We start from the raw sequence: 22,900 nt of genomic DNA, 5'->3' as shown, positions 1-22,900 counted from the left end.
AAAAAATAAGACTGCTGCAGACCTCTAACTACACGACTTATCATAACCGATTTTCCGATATTTAAAATTGCAAACGTAAACTTTAATAAAATGTATAAAAAACAAACATGAAAAACTTTTAGAGTCACTGTAAGCGCTTAGCAAATAGTGCTCTGTCTTATCTATGCATACGATTTTTGCATTGTTGCTGGCACGAGCTTTTAATAAAAATTGTCCGAGTCGCCCATTAGCATTTGATTTTGTGTTTTGATCGTCTACTGTGCGGTCGATCGTTAAAAAGATATTGTTCACAAGTGTTACGAGCGCGTCGCCGAATGTGCATAAAGTTAGCTGATTACTCGGAGAAGCAATAATAGAGAGTGTAAATATTTATGTTAATCAACAAATTAATTCTCAGCTAACGGAAATATATACATATAAACTATTTTGTGAAGTGAAAATGTGCAAGAAAATATACAAAAAAAGAAAACATCTTTGTCATTGTTTACAATCAATGTGTCAAGCAGTGCTGTGAGATAATTGACAAGCGGTGGACTTCGTAGAAAATTTGTGGGACTTACTAACATCTAACTTAAACTTAATATTACTGCTCATCACTTACTAAATAAATATTGCGCGCAAATATTCAACAAACTTTTTTTCTTTTTAATTAATAAAGAGTATGACCTTTATATAAATTAGTATTTGAAATATGTTGTATTTTAAAAACATAAACAAATACCGTTTTGTAACTCAAAGTCGAGGTACATATGTACGTGTTGTACATTTACATAGTATATAGTGCCGAGCGTCTAGCTTTTATGACAGATTTGCATACGCTTACCATAAAATTCACCTTGCACTCGCATGTTAAACACCTGATAATGTGTAAATGTAGAGTTTATTGCTTTCATAATGCACCCGAATAAGTTAAACCAAATACCAAATGAGTGTTTCTATGCGTAATTAACTATTTTGTGATTGTGCATATCAAATTAGTTATCTTTTATTAATGGAAACGTTTCCTGAGATGATAAGTAAGCATTTATTGTACAGGTTGGTTAAAGAGTTTCTGCTCTCACCAAGAAATAGCACTTCCAGCTCCAAATTTGGTTTTCTCAAGTTGGTATATCTGTCGTGAGAACACATGCAAAGTTACCAGTCATTCTGTCAATTAATTCTTTATTTACAAGCCATTTGAAGTTCACGTGTCAGAGTATACATAGGTATATGGAAAAATTTAATTTCGCGCAGCGATTCGATTCTTTGTTTTGAAAGGTTTGAAAGCAAAGGAAATTTATGAACAATTATTAGAAGTGTATAAGGAGTTCTCACCTTCAAAAAGCACAGTTAAATTTTGAGCTGGTGAATTTAAACGTGGACGTACTAGGCTTGAAGAGGTTTCACGCGAAGGACGACCAAAAACCACAACCACAACAAAAATCATTTAGTAAGTTTATAATATTGTTAGTGAAGATCCAAGTTTGATTAAGAGAGAAATTGCTAATGCCATAGGCATCTCAGATGAACGAGTACTTCATAATTGAGACTTGGATCTACCACTATGATCCTAAATTGAAACAAAAATGTTTACAGTGGACCGAAGCTGGTTGTTCATCTCCAAAGCAGGTGAAGTCACAACAATCAGCAAAGAAGGTTATGGCATCAGTTTTTTGGGCAATTAAATTACGAATTGCTTGAGCATCTAACGTATTCACCAGATTTGGCTTCTAACGACTACTACCTCTTCAGAAACCTGAAACAATTGCTTCGTGGAAAGAGATTTCCGTCGAATGAATAAGTTATTACAGCCGTATTTTGCAGAGCTTTCGGAAAGTCCATATAGTGATGGCATTAAATTATTGGAGGATCCTTTGAATATGTGTATTGAAGTTAAGCGAGATTATATTGAATAAAAAAATATATTTCGTACCAAAATCAGTATTTTCTCATTTCGAGGGCAGAAACTTTTCAACCAACCTGTATGTAGCGAGAAATTTCGAAAAATAAAAGCATATATTTTGTGGATACAGTCGACGCTCGCAAATTAGAACCTGCAGTAATTAGAATTGCTAGAAATGAGTATAAGAGTTGGCAATACATTAAACGTTCTTAAATTAGAATCGAATATTCGAGTTTCTGTATTTTGTTTGTTTGTACACAATCTTCTGGTTCTCCATATCGATATTGTTGTTTCAGATTTAAAAAAAAAAACAAAAGGAAGGGCTAAATCCGGGTGTAAGCGAACATTTTATACTCTTGCAACTTTCAAGAATCAAATGAATTCAGGTGCTGGCAAAACGTTATATTAAAACATGTTCCGAAAGATTTAAACATCCATTATTCGAAGAAATCGTGAATAAATTACAATCCAATTTGGTATCTTCTTGACTCAGACCATTAACTTAGACTCAATTTTATTGTTATATTATCTTCATCATGATCTCATCTTCAAATGAGATACATGTGATATCAACTCAGCCGAAGAGGCTATATATTGAGTTGATGTGGAAAATCCGTATTAGGGATATGAGGTTTAGAATTAGCTGACCATTCGTCCCGGTTTGGCCGGGACAGTCTGGATTCCGAGTGAAGCGTTCCGGCCGTCCCGGGCTTAGAAATAAAAATAATAATAAATTGAATAAAATTGTGTTGCCTCTCACCTATTATAACTCGCTATTTTCAATGAATTATAATATGGAAAAAATCGACGACTAAAGAAAACCGTACCGGATTTTGCCGGGACAAATATGGTCACCTAAGTTTAGACCAATTCCATTTTAATTCAACGCTAAACCATATATCATTTTAAAGAAAACTTGTACATTTAATTTCATTAAAATATCACACAATTTGACCAACCTGAACGGTTTAAAGTTAGGTGAATAGATGGCAATCATTATATGGAATATATTCGGAATAAAGAAAGGGTCGGGCTGATTGCATTATATTGGACATTGCTAAGGTATACTTGAGAACATATTTTCAAAGAATTTTTTAAATATATAACTCACACACTGAACGACATACGAGTATTCACCATAAAACTTGTTAGAAAAAATTGACCCAATTTTATCTGTTTTTGCTAATACAACATACTATTGATAGGCCTCGTATAAATAAAATCATCCTTGGGTTTCATTATGGTACCTTAGATACGTTCACTAATCAATGTGGAGTAAAGTCAGCCGGATGTTCGAAAATTTTGGTATTAGTTATATAGGGGCTAAGTCAATTTTTCACTAAAATTTTTCCATTTTAGGCACAAAGATGCACTATTATGAGGAAAACAAGTTCTCTCATTTTTATTGAGATAACTCACATATTGGTCGATATATGCGGTATAAAGTCACCCGGAAAATTGAAAATCTTTACACTAGCTATATGGGGGATAAGATTCTCTTCAAATTTCAATTATATACATATCTCACACATTGAGCGATATTTTTAATAAAAAGTCAACTATGTGCACCGGGGTCCACATGTTCAGCAACTAGGGGTTTGAACCGTTTTGATTCGATTTGGACATAAGATGTCACATTTCAAAAGTATTATTCGTGTAAAGTTCTAACCCGTTTTATTCATTGGTGTTTTATTTCTATACTGAAATGTGAAAGAATCAGATGGAATTTCAAATTGTGTTATATGCGAAGCAACCCTGGTTGCAGTCCAATTCGATCCATTTTCGCAGTGTAACATAGGAATATCAGAAGAATGATATGTACCGAGTTTGGTTAAAATCGGTCGAGCAGGTCTCGAGATACGTGATTTCAACTAAAAGTGGGCGGTGCCACGACCATCGTTCAAATTTGACACCTACAGCTATAAAGGACTCTTGTGCCATCCTATATATGTTTAATTTAATGTCTCTGACGCATTTAGTTATTGATTTAACACACTTTTAATAATTTTTAACAAAACCGTTATATGGAGAGTGGGCGGTTTTCACACTATCGTAAGAGGGTTGAAAAAATTTGTTCACTTTTTAAAGATTTTCAAACCGCAGACGCCCCTCCTTAATGTGATTCGTTGTGCCAAATTTGTGTTCTCTATGTCTATTTACGGCTTGGTTATGGCACTTTATACGTTTTCGATTAATGGTGTTTTGTGGGCATGGCAGTAATCCGATTACGTCCATTTACGAACTCCTTGCTTTTTTTACCAAAGAACACGTGTACCAAGTTTCATTAAGACATCTTAATTTTTACTAAAGCTATTGATTGCACAGACGAAAAATTTAATTTTGGCGACCAAAAACCATCTAATTTTTTTTTTTGAAAATTCGAAATTTTTTTCAAAGTCTGTCATTTTGTTAAAACTCAGTTTTTTTTAACAATCATTGGTGGTTGTATAGGCAATATCAAACAGAGTAAAAATCTTTTTTTTCAACCACGGTGAAGGCCGGAATCACTGCAGCAGTTTAGTAACTTCGGAAATATCAAATAATTCGCTATAATTATTGGTATATATGTATATATTCATTAAGTACATAACCGTATGTACACATAAATATATCCTTCACAGTTGAAATCATTTAATACAGTACTTAAAAAAAAAAACAGTAAAAAAAAATTGCCTATTTCTCTTTTTCAATCTGATAATAAGAAAAAATTGTTTGGCGGAGGACCTTCCCGTTACAATTAAGAGCTCATGCTTGGGAGAAATTTTCTTAAAAGTGTCTAAGAACCTAGTTTTGAGCGTATCAAGTGGAAAAAAAACATTCGTTTTTTTTTGACCCACCCAAATGTATATATATATATATATATATATATATGTATTTAGTACATTTGCTATTTAGAAATTGTTTATTAATTTTGTTTTGATAGAAGCGCCATTAAAAATTTAAGCAAGCGTACTATTATTTCTTGCATTACAATCAAAAAGTTTTCAAAGGCATACAAATCATAAGAAATGACCGACTAAAAAACTGTGAACTTCGTGTTTACTTCTATTTGTTTATTATTTGTAAATAAATTTTAATGAAAATATAGATATTTTTCTTATTTCACCCGCGCGCATAAGTTGAAGCGAAAAACTTACAGAGCGCCAAATCTGTTTTGCCGACGGCAAACACGAACGTTGCACCGTTGCTGGAAGCCGTGTTAGCGGCTGCCTGCCAATATGGCGCACACACGACATTTTTTTTTGGGTTTTGATTCGTGCTGACTTGAGACTTCGATGCCGTCTTCTCCATTTTTCTATCTTTTATTTATGCATGGGTATATGCATATATGTATGTATGTACAATTATATGAGATAATGAGGTAGGGTAGCGAGGGATGCTTTCTCCATAATGCTATATGAATGTTGATGATTTTATAGTGGATTATTTGAATAGTCACATATACATACATATGTATGTACATAGGCAAGCATATAGCTACTCATAGTAATGTATAACTCTCTTTACGGTATATATTGTGTATACTTACTGCCTGCAGCCGAAGCCACTAAAAGTTATTTTAAGAATAGGAGATTTTAATGCTTACACTTACTTTTGTAATGTCTTCTGCAAGCACTGAGCATACATAGGGAATTTAGTTTTAACGTAATTTATTACTTTTATTATTAGGTAATGGTTTTGCATTTCATTAAATTGCGACTAGTTAAAGGCATTATATTAACAAGCAATATTTTTCAAAGTTTACAGGATAAAACTACAAGCGCTATTAGGAAGCTTTTTTTTCAAATTTTACGTTTGAATTATTTGAATTATGTGCAATATACAGTTATAATATTATATCTAACAAGTAAGGAAGGGCTAAGTTCGGATGTAACCGAACATTTTATACTCTCGCAAAGTCAAATGGTATACTCGTTTGAGATTTCTTTGTGGATTGACTGATATTTTCGGTAGAAGGTCAACTATAGGCACTGGGGTCCACATATTTAGTACTTAGGGGCTTGAACAGTTTTGGTTCGATTTAGAAAATTTTTGGTCACAAGGTGGCATACTTTAAACGTATTATTCACGCAAAGTTTTACGCCGATATAATCATTGTTGCTTGATTTGCATAGTGGAAAGTGAAAGAATCAAGTGGTATTTAAAATGGTGTCATATGGAAAATAGGCGTGGTTGTAATCCGATTTCGCCCATTTTCGCACTATGACATAGAAACATGAAAAGAACGTTATGCACCGAATTTGGTTGAAATCGGTTAAGCAGATCTCAAGATATGGGTTTTCACCTAAAAGTGGGCTGTGCCACGCCCACTGTCTAATTTTGAACGCGGTTCCTATAAAGTCATCTTATACCATCTCAGAGATAAAATTTAATGTCTCTGGCGTGTTTAGTGCTTGATTTATCGCGCTTTTAGTAGTTTTTAACAGTACCGTTATATGGGGAGTGGGCGGAGTTGCCACCCGATTTCAACTATTTTCACACCGTCAATAGAAGTGCTAAAAACATTTGCTTCCAGTGAATTTTGTTATTATAGCATTAGCGGTTTAGGAGATATGCACATTAAACCTATTAGAGGCGGGACCACGCCCACTTTAAAAAAAAAAATTTTAACTGCAGATGCCCCTCCCTAATGTGATCCTGTGTACCAAATAACAGTCTTGTATCTTATTGCGGAGCTTAGTTATGGCAAGTTATTTGTTTTTGATTAATGGCGTTTTGTGGGCGTGGCAGTGGTCCGATTACGCCCATCTGCAATACCAACCGTCTCACGGTACCATGAAACATGTCTACCAAGTTTCATAAAGATATCTCAATTTTTACTCAAGTTAGAGCTTGCACGGACGGACGGACAGACGGACAGACGGACGGACAGACGGACGGACGGACAGACAGTCACCCGGATTTCAACTCGTCTCTTCATCCTGATCATTTATATATATATAACCCTATATCTAACTCGATTAATTTTAGGTGATACAAACAACCGTTAGGTGAACAAAACTATTATACTCTGTAGCAACAGGTTGCGAGAGTATAAAAAGCAGTGCAAGTGGGAATATACTTAAAGAGGATCGTCTACTTCGCGTTAGAATCTCTCTACTGTTTTTGACGTTGAATCAAAAGTATGACAAAATGGCAGCGATTTAATAAAAAAGCATTTTTATACCTTCGCAACATGTTACTACAGAGTATAATCGTTTTGTTCACCTAACGGTTGTTTGTAACACCTAAAACTAATCGAGTTAGATATAAGGTTATTTATATATAAATGATCAAGAAGACCAGACAAGTTGAAATGACTGTCTGTCTGTCCGTCCGTCTGTACAAGCGATAATTTCTACGAAAGTGTTATCAAGCTACATAAAAATAAAAATAAAAATTGAAAACATGTGCACAAAAAGGTAGACAGACGAATTAACTGACCGAAAAATCATTGCATTCTTGCGGATTTTTAAATTCAAAAATTTAGGGTTAAAAATTAAAAATTCCCGATGTTGGGATTAAAAATTAAATTTTAATTTTTTAATGCAAGATGTTTGGTATTAAAAATTTAAAATATTACTTTTCTCTTTGAATGAGCTCGAAAAAATGTTAGTTCTAAAGCAAATTCTTCTTTTTTAATTCTTAATTATATGCTTAAGAATGGATTTTTTTTTAATTCGGTAGTTGGGATTTATTTTAATTTTATTTGAAATAAAATTCCATAACTCGAAAACACTAAACAAGAACACTTGATTTGTACAAAATATATAAGTTTTGAATTTATATATCGAAAATTGTTTGTGTTTATTTCTCGAGTTCTCGAGTTGAACGGAGACATTCTTTTTTTTACTACATAGGTGTGCGTTAGGCATGTTACCATTTTCAAAAATGCTTAAAGAAATTCCAAAACGCTTAAATCGATATTCCACAAGAATAATGATATAAAACTAAAACATACCAGTAAGATAGACTAAGCAAATTTAGTGATGTGTAAAGAGTATAAAGTGAGGTTTTACTATCTTGCTTGCCGTTGTTTGTTTAGGTTATATTATGGGATTAATTTTCGCAGCAAGAATTGCGAAGGATCCCAATTGGGCAGCTGTGAACCATGGTCCTTACTGATAACTTGCAGCTGCACTATTTTCAGTTTTTAAATTGCACTCCTTGATACATGGTTTTAGTTACATTTTTTCCAATTACCTTTTCTTATATTTTGCAAAAAATAGCATTATTTATACACATTTCCAATTATTACATAGATAATGTCACTTGGAAGAATAGTAAAATTACAAGCTCTGATAGCAAAGCCTCTGCGTAGAGCTTATTCAGCAGCTGGGAGTCCAGAATTAACCCAGGTAAGTACAAATTTGTTAACAAATAACTATATAAATTAAATTTCTAAAATAAAAAAATATTCTTACATTAGAAATATAAAAACATGCTTATAGATAGCAGATATCAACCTCAGCTTAACTCAACTTTAGTTATTTGAGATTCATCAGTACAAATAGTTAATAAACTGTCCAAATATTTTGGGGTTGTTCAATGAAGTAATATGAGATTTGTAATTCAAGTGTTAGGACAGTCTGGGATTTTCAAAAAACATAAACAAAAATTTTTGACACTTTAGTGTTCTAAAATGACATCTCCTGACTTTAGTAGGAGTGCTAACAGGTCACTGTCTAATTGGTGGCCATGCCAGCAGACTAGGTGCACCATACAATGATTATTGCAGAAGCGGAGGTAGAAGAAGAGGAGACTGTAAACCATATTCTATGCGAATAAATGGCTCTATACAGGAAAATAATCGCAACTATCGGTCAATGGTTTTTCGACGACATCTCAGAAGTTGCTCACATAAAACTATTTGTACTGATGAACTTTAGCCGAAGCACGAGTTGGTTCAGAGAGGAGATAATAGAGTGAGGGAACACTAGTTCCGGTGGTATCGCAATGGGCCTCATATACTTATGCTTAGGTGCGTCGTCAGACAGTCACTCTAGCTACCTAGCTAGGGTCCTAAAACATTATTATTATGATGGAATAGTGTAATATTGTAGTTGTGTCGTACTATTACTGAAATAATCTTACATTATCTACATAATTTGTCAAAGAAGCGATAAAAGAAGATAATCAACCAGTCAATTTAACTAATAAAATAAGAGTCCCAATAACAAATCTCACACTTTGAAAACTTTTTTTTTTGAGTTTGCTACAAAAATTATAATCAACATCTTTCTTATTGTTCAAAAAATATAAACAACGTTGAGAAATAATATATCAATGTGTAAATGATATAATTAAAATAATATACACTATAACAGAGTATCGATTAATGCTTTTGTTGTAATTTCATTTCGCTTCGTTTTGTAAACGATTAATTTATGTTAATATGAAGAAATGTGTGTAGAATTCTAAAGATATGTATTCATTAGCTAAATTGCAGTCAAAAATCATAATGTTCAATTTTTTTTTTCAGATTCGTCACAATGTGAAACGCAGCGACTACGCCAACTTAGTAGACAAGGACATTGCATTCTTTGAGTCCATTGTTGGTAAACGTTACGCACTACAGGAAGACTTACAAGCTTACAATGTGGACTTTTGGCGTAGTGTGCGAGGTATGTTTCCTGTGCCCAACTAATTATACAGTGATTGTCTGATAGGTCTAACAATGCATTTTTATTCGAGATTTAACATTTTTTGGTAGCATTTTGTTAATAAATAACTACATTTTTTTTTAAAAATACTATCGATAGTTTTTTCGTAAAAATCTACTTACTTCTTACGGGTTTTAATTAAGAGACCTTTGCTTTGTACAGTTCATTTGGCATTTCAAAACATTAGAAATTCTTACCTAATTGTAAATATTTCCGTAATATTCTTTCTATTGTAGCTCATTTAACTCATAAATAAAGTGTAAATAATAGTAAAATTTGATAACTTGTACATTATTTCAAATATTTAAATCCACATGCGCGCAGCCAAGCAATGAATGAAAAGATGATTTTAAGTGCTACCATGTTATCCAAAATTAAATTTCAATTTTTTTTGGTATTACTAGACTAGATCAAATTGTAGCTATTTATGGTATATTAAGTAAAATTTTGCAATTTTATGAAACGTTTTGGTAAGTCTAGTTAAGGCATAAACCATCAATAGTCAAAATAAACTATCGATAGTGAGACGAAAATAAAACTATCGATAGTTCCAGCTCTAAATCCTATATATGAATTTATACAAAAACAAAAACAAAAATAAAAATAAAAAATAAAACGTTAACTTCGATTGCACGGTTCACAGGTGCATGCCTTATAGCATAAAAGGGCATAAAAATGCCATTATCTTAATTCTGATTGTTCAGTTCGTATGACAACTATATGCTATAGCGGTCCGATATCGTCGGTTCCGATAAGTTAACAGCTTCTTGGGGAGAAAAGAACGAAATTTCAGAGAAGAAAATTTCAGATCGATATCTTAAAAACCGAGCGATTAATTCGCGTATATATAGACAAACGGACGCGGCTAACTCAACTCAACTCGTCACGCTGATCATTTTATAATACATACATACTTTATAGAGCATCCGACATTTCCTTCTGGGTGTTACAAACTTCATGGCAAATTTAATATAACCTGTTCAGAGTGTAAAAATATATGATTTTTATATAAATTTTGCCAGCCAATTTCCTACTGCATATCCCACTAATTATTCTAAAAACTGTTTTAATATCACATGACTTGCTCTTAATAACACTATCACAATTATGAGAATACTTCTAAATACTTAGGCAAAATTGAAATACTTTGAAATCAAGTTGATTTACTTATTTAAGCCACATTAATGACTTATTGTGCGTTTGTAATATTTCTTTACTCAAGAGTGTAAATTCAAAAAAATTAATACCGCACAACTATAGGTAACAGCAAATTGGTGCTAAAACCCGGTACCACACAGGAGGTTTCTGCCATTTTAAAGTATTGCAACGAGCGTAAATTGGCTGTCTGTCCGCAAGGTGGCAACACCGGTGTGGTGGGCGGTGCGGTGCCCGTATTCGATGAAATTGTTTTATCGTTGACGCGATTAGATAAAATTCTGCATATTGATGAAATCACTGGCATAGCAGCATGTGAGACGGGTTGCATTTTGGAGAATTTGAATAATAAAGCGCGAGAATTAGACTTGGTAGTGCCCTTAGACTTGGGTAGCAAATCTAGCTGTCACATTGGTGGTAATGTCTCCACCAATGCCGGTGGCTTGCGTGTAGTACGCTACGGCAATCTACATGGCAGCGTGTTAGGTTTGGAAGTGGTGAGTAATAAATTGCTTATCATATAATATATATACAAGTATGTATGTGTATATACATATATAATGTACTTGCTTAGGTGCTGGCGAATGGTGAAATTTTAGATTTAATGTCAGACTTTAAAAAGGACAACACAGGCTATCATTTGAAGCATCTTTTCATTGGCGCAGAGGGCACTTTGGGTGTGGTGACTAAAGTGTCGCTTTTGTGTGCGCCAGCGCCACAAGCACAGCACTTGGCCTTTTTGGGTAATTTATGAAGCCTGTGCCATTATTTATATATTCTATAACAGCATGTGGTTTTTAAGGTTTGCCCAACTTTGATGCTGTTCTCAAAACTTTCAAAAGCGCCAAACGAAATTTAGGTGAAATTTTATCGGCTTGCGAAATGATTGATGCGCCAACGCTGCAGGCCAGTTTCGAACATTTTAAACTCAAGTATGAACATCAAAACTTATGTATTTATATATTTAGCATATTTTAAGTAATAATTATGTAATATATTTTTTTTAGCTCACCAATTGAAAGTTTTCCATTTTATATGCTACTCGAGACATCTGGCAGCAATGGCACACACGATTTGGAGAAAATTAATAAGTTCGTGGAAATCGGCATGGAAAGGGGTGAAATTATTGATGGTATCATAGCGGGTGAGGCGCGTAAGATGCAGGAAATTTGGAGGCTGCGAGAGCTGGCACCGATGGCTTTAACCAAGGACGGCTATTGCTTTTACTATGATCTTTCGTTGCCGCTACGGCATTTCTATAGTATAGTGGAGGTAATGCAGGAACGTATAGGACCGCTGGCGACTAGAGTCACAGGTTTTGGACATTTGGGTTGGTACAATTTTATACCCTGAACAAAGTATATTAAGTTTGCCAAGAAGTTTCTAATAACCAGAAGAAAATGTCGGAGACCTTAATATTTGTATATGTATGTATGTACATATGTATGTATATAAATGATAAGCGTGACGAGCTCAGTCGATTTAGGCATGTTCGTCTGTTAATACACGAACTAGTCCCTCAGTTTTTGTGATATCGATCTAAAATTTTACACACGTCCTATGCTCTCCAAAGAGCTGCCACTATACATAGCATATAAATGCCATACAAACTTACCGTTCAAAATCAAATTTTTGTTTGGAAACTTTTTTTTTGTAAAGTGTATTATACATACAATAGTTCCGGTTGAACCGAAGTTAAAGCTTTTTCTTTTCTTTTTGATTTTAAAGAAGTTTTCATTTTGTACGCAGTTTTTAAACACTCTTTTTCATTTTATTTCTTATTTGTTTTTGCTTTGTAGGCGATTCGAATTTACACTTGAATGTTTCCTGTCCGGAGTATACCAACGACCTACACCACATGATTGAACCTTTTATTTACGAGTATACTCACAAGCTGAAAGGCAGCGTAAGCGCTGAACACGGCATTGGTTTTAACAAAAAGAATTACTTAAAATATAGTAAATCACCGGAAGCGATTACAATGATGCGTGATATGAAGAAACTGTTGGATCCTAAGGGTATATTAAATCCATATAAGGTGTTGAATTAATATCGAGATTATATAACTGTGCCAAGTGTGTATATTACATAAAACAAAAAAATAAATAAACATAACCTCCAACAAATATGCATTTATATTAACTTATCAGTTATTTTTTCTTTGTTAAACATATTCACATGCATACACACATACATAACATTTATTTACCTAAAGAAGAAACTCAATGCTATTCGCTTAAATAGTTTTCCTCGACTACAGCAAATGAAAACCTTACTCTTTCGCCGGTCACATGATCTACCAATGACTACAAATACAAGCAGCAGCAGCAGCACAAAGTAATCGAGCACCAAACATGCCGTCGCTTTTTTATGTCACGGTGGAAAGTTATATACATAGGTGCGTAAATTATGCGGGTCCGATGGGTGTGGCTTTCCAATCTTGCTAAGAGAAATCAGTTTGAAAACCAATTCTCTTCAAATATTTAAATAGCTCCACTATTTCCATAAGTAGATTCTCGCAGAAATAGAAATATTCAACTCACTCTGGTGAGTATGTGCTATGCCACAACTATGGTGATAATTCTATTTATTGTTTATCTAGCGAAAAATGGTGTAAAGCGAACGAGCAATAATACCAACACGCGCCGCTATACAAAATTTTTTTGTATGGGTTTGTTTAAAGCGCAATGATTTATGATGATAATAAACGAAACAACAAAAATGTTAGCAAAATTGTTCATATGGTTAAGTAGTAGCGAGTTGCCACTAGATGCAAAATGAAAATAGAGAAAAAGCCGAACAAGGTTGGTTGAAAAAATTTAATTAAATAAATAAAGTATGCTAAATTTGACCCGGACTAATCTATTTACCCGCAAACTGAATCCATACAACCGATTTTTTTTTTTGATTTTTTGGTACGATTTTTTTATGTTCGGGTGATGTTTGGCCTCCGTATGTTAATAAATGTGTGTTTGGCAGCGACGCTAAAAGTGTAAACTGACAGTCTGACAAGTTGGCTTAAAAATTGTCTGTTTCCAAGATAATCGAGGTTACGGAATCGGTGATAATATTGTAGAAGTGCCTTGGGGAGTCTACTTTATCACGAACACAAGTTTTTGAGTGGCACAAAGCTTTTTCGGTTAATGTTTCGGGTATGAAGCGTATAGAGCTAAACTCGTACCAAAACACCTGAATCTTTTGCAAAAACGACGTCGAGTAGTGGTCGAAAAAAGATGCTTGACAACGTAGCTGAGGACCAAAAATTCAACTACATTCATAAAATGAAATCTTTCCCATCTAGTAATAAAAAAGCGACGAATGATGCTCCAAAAATGAGCTTAAAGCGAAAACCTAGGTTTAAAACAAATATAAGAAAGATTGGATTAAGCGTTGGCTTGCTTGATTTGGCTCAGTAAGCTATTTTGAGGGCGTCAAGAAAGATTTATAAAAAAATACGTGTAGATATGTTTGGTTTTTGTCAGTCTGGGTCATATTTGATCCGATGGTATACATGTAATTTTAAGACATCACAATTTAAATTCACAACTTAAATTGTTTTTGAGGATTTGGAAAAAAAATTTAAACAAAATAGTACATTTTTAATTTTAATTTATAAAAAAATATTTATCAATTTTCTCGAACAATTTTTCTCAAGCCTTAAATAGGATTATATAGAAACTAAACTATTTTAAGAACACCAATAACTAAATCATACGAAATGGCAACTCTTGTTTAGCTAAATTCTGTTTTATCATAAATAATTATTTGTCCACTAAGAATAGTTGACTGACAAACGCATATGTGTTCTTATTTGATTTGCTTACAGTAAAATACTGTAAACCTGTGCAATACTGTGTATTAAAGGAAAATGTGGAGTTGTCACATAAATTAATATTATTATTTTAGTACAATTATAATTTATATTAATGTAGAATAAGCACAAAGGAACAGCCCTATTGCAAGCACGGACATATTAATAACTGTTGGTAACATAATTTTTTTTATACTTGAACAATTGCTTGAATAACTAATTGAAATTAGTTTAATTTTACTGGCTTCACTGTATTAATGTATACATATGTGTATTTATTTTTCGGCTACACTTGTTCGTATTTATGGAGTTTATATAATATAATATAGGACTAACACTTACGGAATAATCCATTATTAGCTTCATGTGCTTTCAACTGCTTCATTTTAATACTATTTGAAATACGATTTTAAAAAAGTTTTTAAAAAGCTTTAAACATTAGTATAGTTGGGAATTTATTTAATACTGCTATAAATTCCCTTAATTTTATTCAATTACACTTGCCAAAAACATATTCTCATAAAAGATAATTGTAATCGATCCTAACAAAGAATTATCGATTATTGTAAATTATCGCCATAGATTTCACACTGGCTATTTCAATGAGTTTGCCGCTGTTTTTATCACACATTTTTACAATTCTTGGGCGCGTTCATTATCATGCATATGTTCTATTCTCATCATATTCTAATTCGCTTGATTTCACTACTTCTGCTGAGGAAAGACGGCCTTTGGTTGAATGCGCAAAAATTTCTATAGTCGAACGCAGCCATTGAACGGTGTGACTTGCTTTTGTTTTGTGTTTTCTTCGTTAAATAGTTGTGTGTGATATTTCTTATACAAAAGGAGAAAGTAAGTAAAAAGTAAGCGGCTATAAGTTAATGCAAGCAAAATAATAATAATAATTAATGAATGAACACACATTTATCGTTAGAAATATGTGAAAATTATGTAGTGTATAACAAGTTTCTGACGTACGCTCTTGTTTGTTTACATGTAGCACACACGCACGAACGCGTATAAGCGTTGTAAACCTCAGTAGAAGAAGAATTGTAAACAGAAGCAGGGTTGTTACACCTGTAAAATGTTGCATTCCATAACAAATGTTAAGCGGGTTATTATTTATTTGTGTGGTTATTTTTTGTTTTTGTTGTGAACTGTTAAATCTTTTGCACATTGGTATCTGTAATCTTTTAATAAATATACTACATATGTGCATATATATAGAAATGCGATAAGTAAAATAATAAACATTTAGCCACGAGTGCCCTTATCAATAGAGACAGAAAGAAATGTTTTTATAAAGCCACACTTGAATTTTGAGTGCATCATTTTGCCTATTTTATTAATTACATAAGTTATAGTGTCTCGAAGATTTTGATAACACACTGCATTAGTTACTACTAGATGTAAAAGTAAGCTAAAATACTGTATGCGTTGCTAGTAAATCAAAGTTATTCTAAGCATTAACCAATTATGCACAATCATGTCAACATCTAAAATCACAAGCGATAAGGACTTTGTATATATAAATCGGAATTGATAATGAAGCTCTAGATCTATGACAAAATATACAGTTGTACATATGTATGTAATTTGTATATAATGAAATCATATTATATGCTATTTTGCGCACGAAGATGATATTCCACATAGCAGGCCATTAAAAATCTTGATTAAAGTCACATTAAAGTTATATCTAAAAATAATAATAAGTTTTTGAAGCACAATTCGGTGGATATGAAGTTTTTTTGGTGGAATAATTTTGATTCACAAAAGCCGTCGGCAAAACAGTTATGTGCAAAAATTTCGCTACCGCAAACTTTGGCTAACATTAAAAGGCTATTTAGAACACAACACTCAGAAAACAACACAAAAAAGGTTATTAAACACAAACACAAACTTAAGCACATATAATTTCTGCCGAAATTTCATACCAGCCGAATTTTTTAAGGTATTAATAACAGCCAGCGCATATACACCGTTTCTCCACATGAAAAAATACACGCAAACCATTATCGTAAACTTACACAAGAGTTCATTGTGCTAATGCATTTATAATTCTACTAGGCATTTGATGATGTGCCCACCACCACCAGTAGTTGACTTCAACTGTTGCTTGTTTACCTGCCACAAAATTTGACTGCCTGCCACTCGGCCAGACACCAGACATAAATTAAGTCACAAAGTTTACTTACCATAAACAAAAGTATATCGCGCAGTCCGCTTCAAGCAATTAGCTTTTTTTTTTGCATATAGATTATACAAAAATTTAACAAATTCTTCTCCTTTTAAAGAAATTGCTTCAAATTTTCGGCAAATTAGATGATTCCAAGCATAAAAACGTTTGAAATACGAGAAAACTAGAACTGTGTTTAATTAAAATTGTACGCACACTAACAAACACACACGGACAAGAACGCGTCTCTTTCATTTACAAATGCAATTACAGAAAAATAAATCACTTTACTCTTGTTCTAAATGCACCACACTATAAACGATGTATAAACAAATGCATTAACATATTGTTAGTAACGTCGCTTCTTTGCAATAAACATTTTTATTATAGTAACACTTTACATTAGGAAAAGAAAAAAAATTCAATGAAATTACAATTAGACGAAATAGCGACCAAAGATACAACGAAATGTCAACAAACGACGTCCAATGCAATAGTGCATAAAGTTGGCTGCGGTTTGTGTGGATTTCGTTTTTGACATTTCTCTGCTGGTTTACGTTTGAAGAGGCAAATCTTCATAATAAAGAGAGTATATATCGCTGCTGTAATAACTACACTCTTATTTGCAGCCATTTGTTTTGGATGAACATAACTATGAATCTCATTCCATCTCTTTCATCAATTTATGATGAACTAGCCTAAAAGTTAAAGACCGCCTCTTTTGGTTGTACAATAAATAGAAAATGGCCATTTATACACATGAGAAATTTTCACATATTTTTGTTTGTTTTCGGTTTTAGAAAATGTCGGCAACTGGACTTCTAAAGCTACGACTGAGTGTTGTGAAATCATTTTTTAGAACATACAAAGCTTCTGGCATTCCGGAATTGACACAGGTTGGTAAATATTCATATATGTACATATGTATGTGATATTTGGTTTACTTGTGCAGAATTAAGAAAATATGTATACATATTTTTATGAAAAACATTTAGATTAGACATTTATTGTAACCCTTGCTCAATTTGAAAAATTCTAAATATATTGAAAATATATGTATACATACGGTCAAATGTAAAATTAATAAAAATATTATTTTTATTTGGCCAGAACATATGCAATATTATGAAAGGGATTACATAAATTAGGAATTAATAAATATTTATATTTCATTTTTTTTTAATTTTACACGATTTAACGATTAATTTCAAATGTAAAATTAAAATTATAATAAAATATTACTTTGTACAAATTTTAAAAAGTGTTTCTGGACTCGGTCATGTTTTAACCTTTAATTCAAAAAATATTATTATTTTGTTTTTAATTATAAAAATTATAATTGTGATTAACATTTTTTTTCAACTCGCTATTTGGAATTAAATTTTTTTCAAAACCTTGCCTTACTAACGCCATATAGCGTAACCCGATCGCACTTATACATGAATTTAAACATTATACATATTCTTAAAGCCAACTATTGGAAAAATAATGAATTTCTTTTAACTAGAGTTTTTTGCTTGTAATAATCTCTCTTATTTTTTTTGCTAACCGATATGTACGGTCTTAAGCCAATTACAGTTTTATTGGGGAGGATTCATACCTTTTGAGCTGTAAGCCTTGCTAAGCTAGAGAAAACATACTTAACAAACGAAGACTATACTGAGTATATGAGAGGCAGGAAAAAGTTCCTCACTAACCGATAACTATCTATGATAAGGTATATATACAATCACGGGCGCGTAAATCATTATTATGGGTACATATAAGGTAGTTGGAGAATAATTAGGAGTTGGCCAAAATCAGGGGCGCTGTTTGTGGTAAGTTGTATGTTGGAAGAAATCTTTGCTTGTGCAAGTTTTTCGCTCAAGTCGCTGTATGCGCAAATCAGTTTAAGATATTCAGAACCAAAACGATTGTATTATGACAGGCAGTAACTAAACATTGAGACTTGCGAGGAGTTTTTGTCGAAGTAGAGATCGGTTGACTCGAGTACAATAAGCACTAACCGCGGGAAAACAGAAAGACTTGCACAAAATTTCTTTAAACAAAAACAGGGCGAAAGATGAAGACAGTAGTGAAATAGGATATTTATATGAATCTTACTCACCACTTCTTTTTACGTGACTGAAGGTTTTGAATGGGTAGGTTGCTAAAAATAATAACTTTGGAAGAATGTAATTCATAGTAATTGTAAACAATGTTTCGCCATCTTTCATTTATGATGTCACAACTTAAGACTGTGCGTTCTGTCAAATGCACGGCAAACAGAGAATCGGGTCGCTAATAGGTTTGCTTACGTTGTGTGCGGTTGGTGATACTAACAAGAACGAACACAGCACGACACATGTGATGTGTGTTAATATAACTGTCGTTGAATTTAAAAATTTTCACCTCTTCAAGGCAGCTCCGCCTTCTAAAGTTTAATTTTTCATTGCTGTTTTCGTTGTTGTTGCTTTTATGCCGCTATTCGGACATCACTTTGCTTGGGGTGTATGCAAGCGACACCATGCCGCACACTCACACTACCAAAAATAAACCAGCACGCATTTAAACAAAAGCAAAGCCAAAGCCAAGCAAAAACTCATTAGGGGTGGTTTTCAGCCTTTTCTTTTTGACTCTATTTTATTCTGCATGTGTGTGACTGTGTGTGATTGCGTGTGTTTAAAAAAGAATTATATGTTTGTGTATTCCTTTTCCGTTGCAGGTGCGTCACAATGTGAAACGTGGCAATTATGCCAGCTTAAAAGGCAAGGACATTGCTTTCTTTGAGTCCATCGTGGGCAAAAAACAGCTTGTGCAGGACGATTTGCAGGGCTACAATGTAGATTTTATGCGCAGCGTGCGCGGTACGTTGCCACATCACCTCATAGCCGGAAGGAAATGATTTGTATGCATTCTTTCTTCTTTTATTTTTCAGGTAACAGCCAACTGGTGTTGCGACCCAGCTCCACACAGGAAGTATCCGCCATATTAAAATACTGTAATGAACGTAAATTAGCTGTTTGCCCACAAGGTGGCAACACCGGTCTAGTTGGCGGTTCAGTGCCGGTTTGTGATGAAATCGTCTTGTCGTTGGCGCGTCTCGATAAGATTCTGCATATCGATGAGATCACTGGCATTGTGGCATGCGAAGCCGGCTGTATTTTGGAGAATTTGGATTTGAAAGCACGCGAATTGGGTTTGGTGGTGCCACTCGATTTGGGCGCCAAGTCCAGCTGTCACATTGGCGGTAATGTGTCTACGAATGCCGGCGGCTTGCGTGTGCTGCGCTATGGTAATCTGCATGGCAGCGTTCTTGGCGTGGAAGCGGTACGTACATACTTCGCTTGTTGGAAGGTTAATTTATTTTATTTTATTTTTTCGATTGTAGGTTCTTGCCAATGGTGATGTTCTTGATCTGATGTCTGACTTCAAAAAGGATAACACCGGCTATCATCTGAAGCATCTCTTTATTGGCTCTGAGGGCACACTCGGTGTGGTGACCAAGGTTTCCATGTTGTGTGCCCCGCAGCCACAAGCGCAGCATGTCGCCTTTTTGGGTAAGGAATTTTTTGTTGTTATAGTAGGGTGTGGAAGCTTAGTTGCTCGTTTGTCTTCATACTATATCTATTCGGTTTTGACAAAATCAGCTGATTTGCTGACGTCATTTTTCCTAATATTCCCATGTGGAGGAGTGAACCGTAAGAGATCTATTGAATTCATCAGAAGCACAGGTTGGTTCAGAGAGGAGACAATATAGTGAGGGAACATTAGTCCCGGTGGTATCACAATGGGCCTCCTATGGGCCTAGGTGCGTCGTTAGACAGCCACTCTACGTACCTACCTAGCTTGCTCTTATAATGGTGGGAGTTCTAACTGAACACTGTCCTATAGGAGACTGTCGAATTAATATTGAAGACGGCGAGGTGGATGCATATAGACACTTTCTGTCTAGCTTTCGGTAGGTTAGGTTAGGATATACTGCCTGGCTGTCACGCCATACATAGAACTACAGGTCCTTTATAATGCCAGATGGCGGTTTGTTGAACTCCGAAACTCCTTGATATCAAAGCCGAGTTCTAGATAAGACCGTACAGAAGCAGCGCAGATGTTCTAGCGTGTCTCTTATGCTTACTTCCCCGCCCTTTCTACATGTGTCATCATTAACACATGTAGAACAACAACCTTTCTGCAGTTTTTTCGAGACCGTGTAAGTAGAAAGCATGCGTGTTTTTCTTTTGTTCCCGGGCACATGATCATTGTAATCCTGCATGCCTCTTAGGCATTCAATTTCGCCTTTATCCATCTGTCAGCCCTTTCAGAAATTTCATTGTGTATGGTTTTTAGCGAATTGCTTATTTCCTGAACTGCATCGGCAGCTAAGTGGATGGCAGTTTTGGCAATCTCATCAGCTTTCGCTAGACTGTCTAACCGTCTTAATGAATTTGCGACAGGTTCAAGGTGCTTTGTCCATTTACGAGGCTCATGTTGATCCAACATTAGAAGTTGATGGCATCACAAAGGACTGGCATTCTAAGCTGTCCAAGTGGGATACTCCGTGGCTCCTATCTCCTGTCGCAAGTATCGGTAAATTTACTTAAACTAAACTACTAAAATTGACAGTTTTAAAATTTTTCTCATCTTTTAGCTGCGCAACTAAGTTCTACCTTTTTTTTTATGCAAATGCAATTTTATTGTAAGAAAATGGTTACAAATGAATTATTCGAAGTATTGTCCACCGCTAGTCGCAACCTTCTCCCATCTTTTTGGCAAAGCTCGAATACCATTACGATAAAACTGTTTATCTTGTGATATTATCCAAGTATCAAGCCATTTTTCGTTGTCGTCTTGTGAGTGGAACTGCTTCTGAGCCAGAACATGTGCCATCGAACGGAACAAATAATAATCGGACGGTGCTATATCTGGGGAATATGGCGGGTCATGCAACTTAATCACTTTTTCACAGCTAAACAAAGTCACTAATGTGGAAACGGGGTTTCTTTTTCAAATGTCTAGATTAAGTTTATCACGTTTTGGAGATATCAAAATCGATCACAACCAACTGCTGGAGCCATCTATTGACAAATAGCAGAAACTTAGTTGCACAACAATACAATTGGTATTGGTTTTTTCTCTCAGTTAGCCGTTTAAACGAAAATCCAACTAAATTTGTTCGTTTATACTCAAACATCTCTTTCTGTAAGATTTTTTATTTTTACTAACCTTCCTTTTTATTTCCTAACACATCTGTAGGTCTGCCCTCCTTCGATGACGTGCTCAAAACTTTCCGCAATTCCCGACAGTTTTTGGGTGAAATTCTATCCTCCTGCGAACTGATTGATGCCGCGTCCTTGGATGCCAGCGTTAATCACTTTAAACTCAAGTAAGCGCCAGCTTTTCGTCAAATAAACCATTATAAAGTAGTAACTCATTATAATTTCCATCATTGCATCATTGAACTGCAGTTCGCCAATCGAAGGCTATCCCTTCTACATGTTGATCGAGACGTCTGGTAGCAATGCTGAGCATGATATGGAGAAGTTCAATCGTTTTCTCGAAAATGGCATGGAGCAAGGACAAATCATTGATGGCACCATTACCGGCGAGGTGAGTAAAATGCAAGAGATCTGGAAGTTGCGTGAATTGGTGCCTGTTGCGCTTATCGAGGATGGCTTCTGCTTCAAATATGATATCTCCTTGCCACTGCGTGAATTTTACCACATTGTTGAGGTGATGCAGGAACGTGTGGGAAACTTGGCGTCACGCGTTTGCGGTTATGGGCACTTGGGTGAGTTTTCATTAGTTTTGTGAGTTGTCTGCATGGTTTTCACCACAACAATGTTTGCAGGCGATTCGAATTTACATTTGAATATCAGCTGCCCCGAATTCACACAAGAAATCTACAAGTGCATTGAACCCTTCGTCTACGAGTATACATCCCAAGTGAGGGGCAGCATTAGCGCGGAACACGGTATCGGCTTCTTGAAGAAGAACTATTTGAAATACAGCAAAAGTCCAGCGGCCATTTCAAAGATGCGCGAAATGAAGCAACTCTTAGATCCCAATGGCATTTTGAACCCGTACAAAGTGCTTAACTGAAACGAAGCTATTGATCTTGAACCTCTCGATATTTAAAGTAATAATCAATAAAATGTTATAAATATTAAATTTATATTGACATACTTTAGATAGGTTTAAATCTCAAATTTTTTAAAAAAAGAAAATACAATTTTTTTTTCTTCAAAATTGTA

At 34.4% G+C, this 22,900-nt stretch overlaps 2 protein-coding genes across 5 annotated transcripts; both read left to right on the top strand.

Moving 5' to 3' along the window:
- Window positions 1-215: 215 nt before the first annotated feature.
- Window positions 216-12,806, top strand: LOC106625737 (D-2-hydroxyglutarate dehydrogenase, mitochondrial-like). Of its 2 annotated transcripts, none has more exons than XM_070109935.1 (8): window positions 216-361; window positions 8,125-8,220; window positions 9,345-9,486; window positions 10,786-11,177; window positions 11,255-11,423; window positions 11,483-11,612; window positions 11,688-12,010; window positions 12,480-12,806. In XM_070109935.1, the coding sequence occupies exons 2-8, from the start codon at window positions 8,128-8,130 to the stop codon at window positions 12,728-12,730; spliced, it is 1,500 nt and encodes a 499-aa protein (XP_069966036.1). In that variant the 5' UTR covers window positions 216-361; window positions 8,125-8,127; the 3' UTR covers window positions 12,731-12,806. The 2 variants fall into 2 exon arrangements, with proteins under 2 accessions (XP_069966036.1, XP_069966037.1); XM_070109936.1 differs by having other exon boundaries at window positions 220-361; window positions 8,092-8,220.
- A 2,385-nt stretch (window positions 12,807-15,191) lies between these two features.
- D2hgdh (D-2-hydroxyglutaric acid dehydrogenase) lies at window positions 15,192-22,900 on the top strand. 3 transcript variants are annotated; one of them, XM_014245406.3, is made up of 8 exons: window positions 15,192-15,343; window positions 17,471-17,566; window positions 19,375-19,516; window positions 19,588-19,979; window positions 20,041-20,209; window positions 21,903-22,032; window positions 22,115-22,437; window positions 22,498-22,900. In XM_014245406.3, the coding sequence occupies exons 2-8, from the start codon at window positions 17,474-17,476 to the stop codon at window positions 22,746-22,748; spliced, it is 1,500 nt and encodes a 499-aa protein (XP_014100881.2). In that variant the 5' UTR covers window positions 15,192-15,343; window positions 17,471-17,473; the 3' UTR covers window positions 22,749-22,900. The 3 variants fall into 3 exon arrangements, with proteins under 3 accessions (XP_014100881.2, XP_069966744.1, XP_069966745.1); XM_070110643.1 differs by having other exon boundaries at window positions 15,210-15,354; XM_070110644.1 differs by lacking the exon at window positions 17,471-17,566 and having other exon boundaries at window positions 15,210-15,343.

This window comes from Bactrocera oleae, chromosome 5, assembly GCF_042242935.1.
Source record: "Bactrocera oleae isolate idBacOlea1 chromosome 5, idBacOlea1, whole genome shotgun sequence".
NCBI lineage: Eukaryota > Metazoa > Arthropoda > Insecta > Diptera > Tephritidae > Bactrocera > Bactrocera oleae.
This window is presented reverse-complemented; position numbering and strand designations above follow the sequence as displayed.

Coding starts and splice junctions, on each gene's coding strand:
- LOC106625737 (XM_070109935.1), top strand. CDS start 8,128: ATGTCACTTGGAAGAATAGTAAAATTACAAGCTCTGATAGCAAAGCCT. Junction 8,221..9,344: donor GGAGTCCAGAATTAACCCAG/GTAAGTACAAAT, acceptor TTTTTTTTTCAG/ATTCGTCACAATGTGAAACG. Junction 11,424..11,482: donor ACAGCACTTGGCCTTTTTGG/GTAATTTATGAA, acceptor GTGGTTTTTAAG/GTTTGCCCAACTTTGATGCT.
- D2hgdh (XM_014245406.3), top strand. CDS start 17,474: ATGTCGGCAACTGGACTTCTAAAGCTACGACTGAGTGTTGTGAAATCA. Junction 19,980..20,040: donor GCGTTCTTGGCGTGGAAGCG/GTACGTACATAC, acceptor TTTCGATTGTAG/GTTCTTGCCAATGGTGATGT. Junction 22,438..22,497: donor TTGCGGTTATGGGCACTTGG/GTGAGTTTTCAT, acceptor CAATGTTTGCAG/GCGATTCGAATTTACATTTG.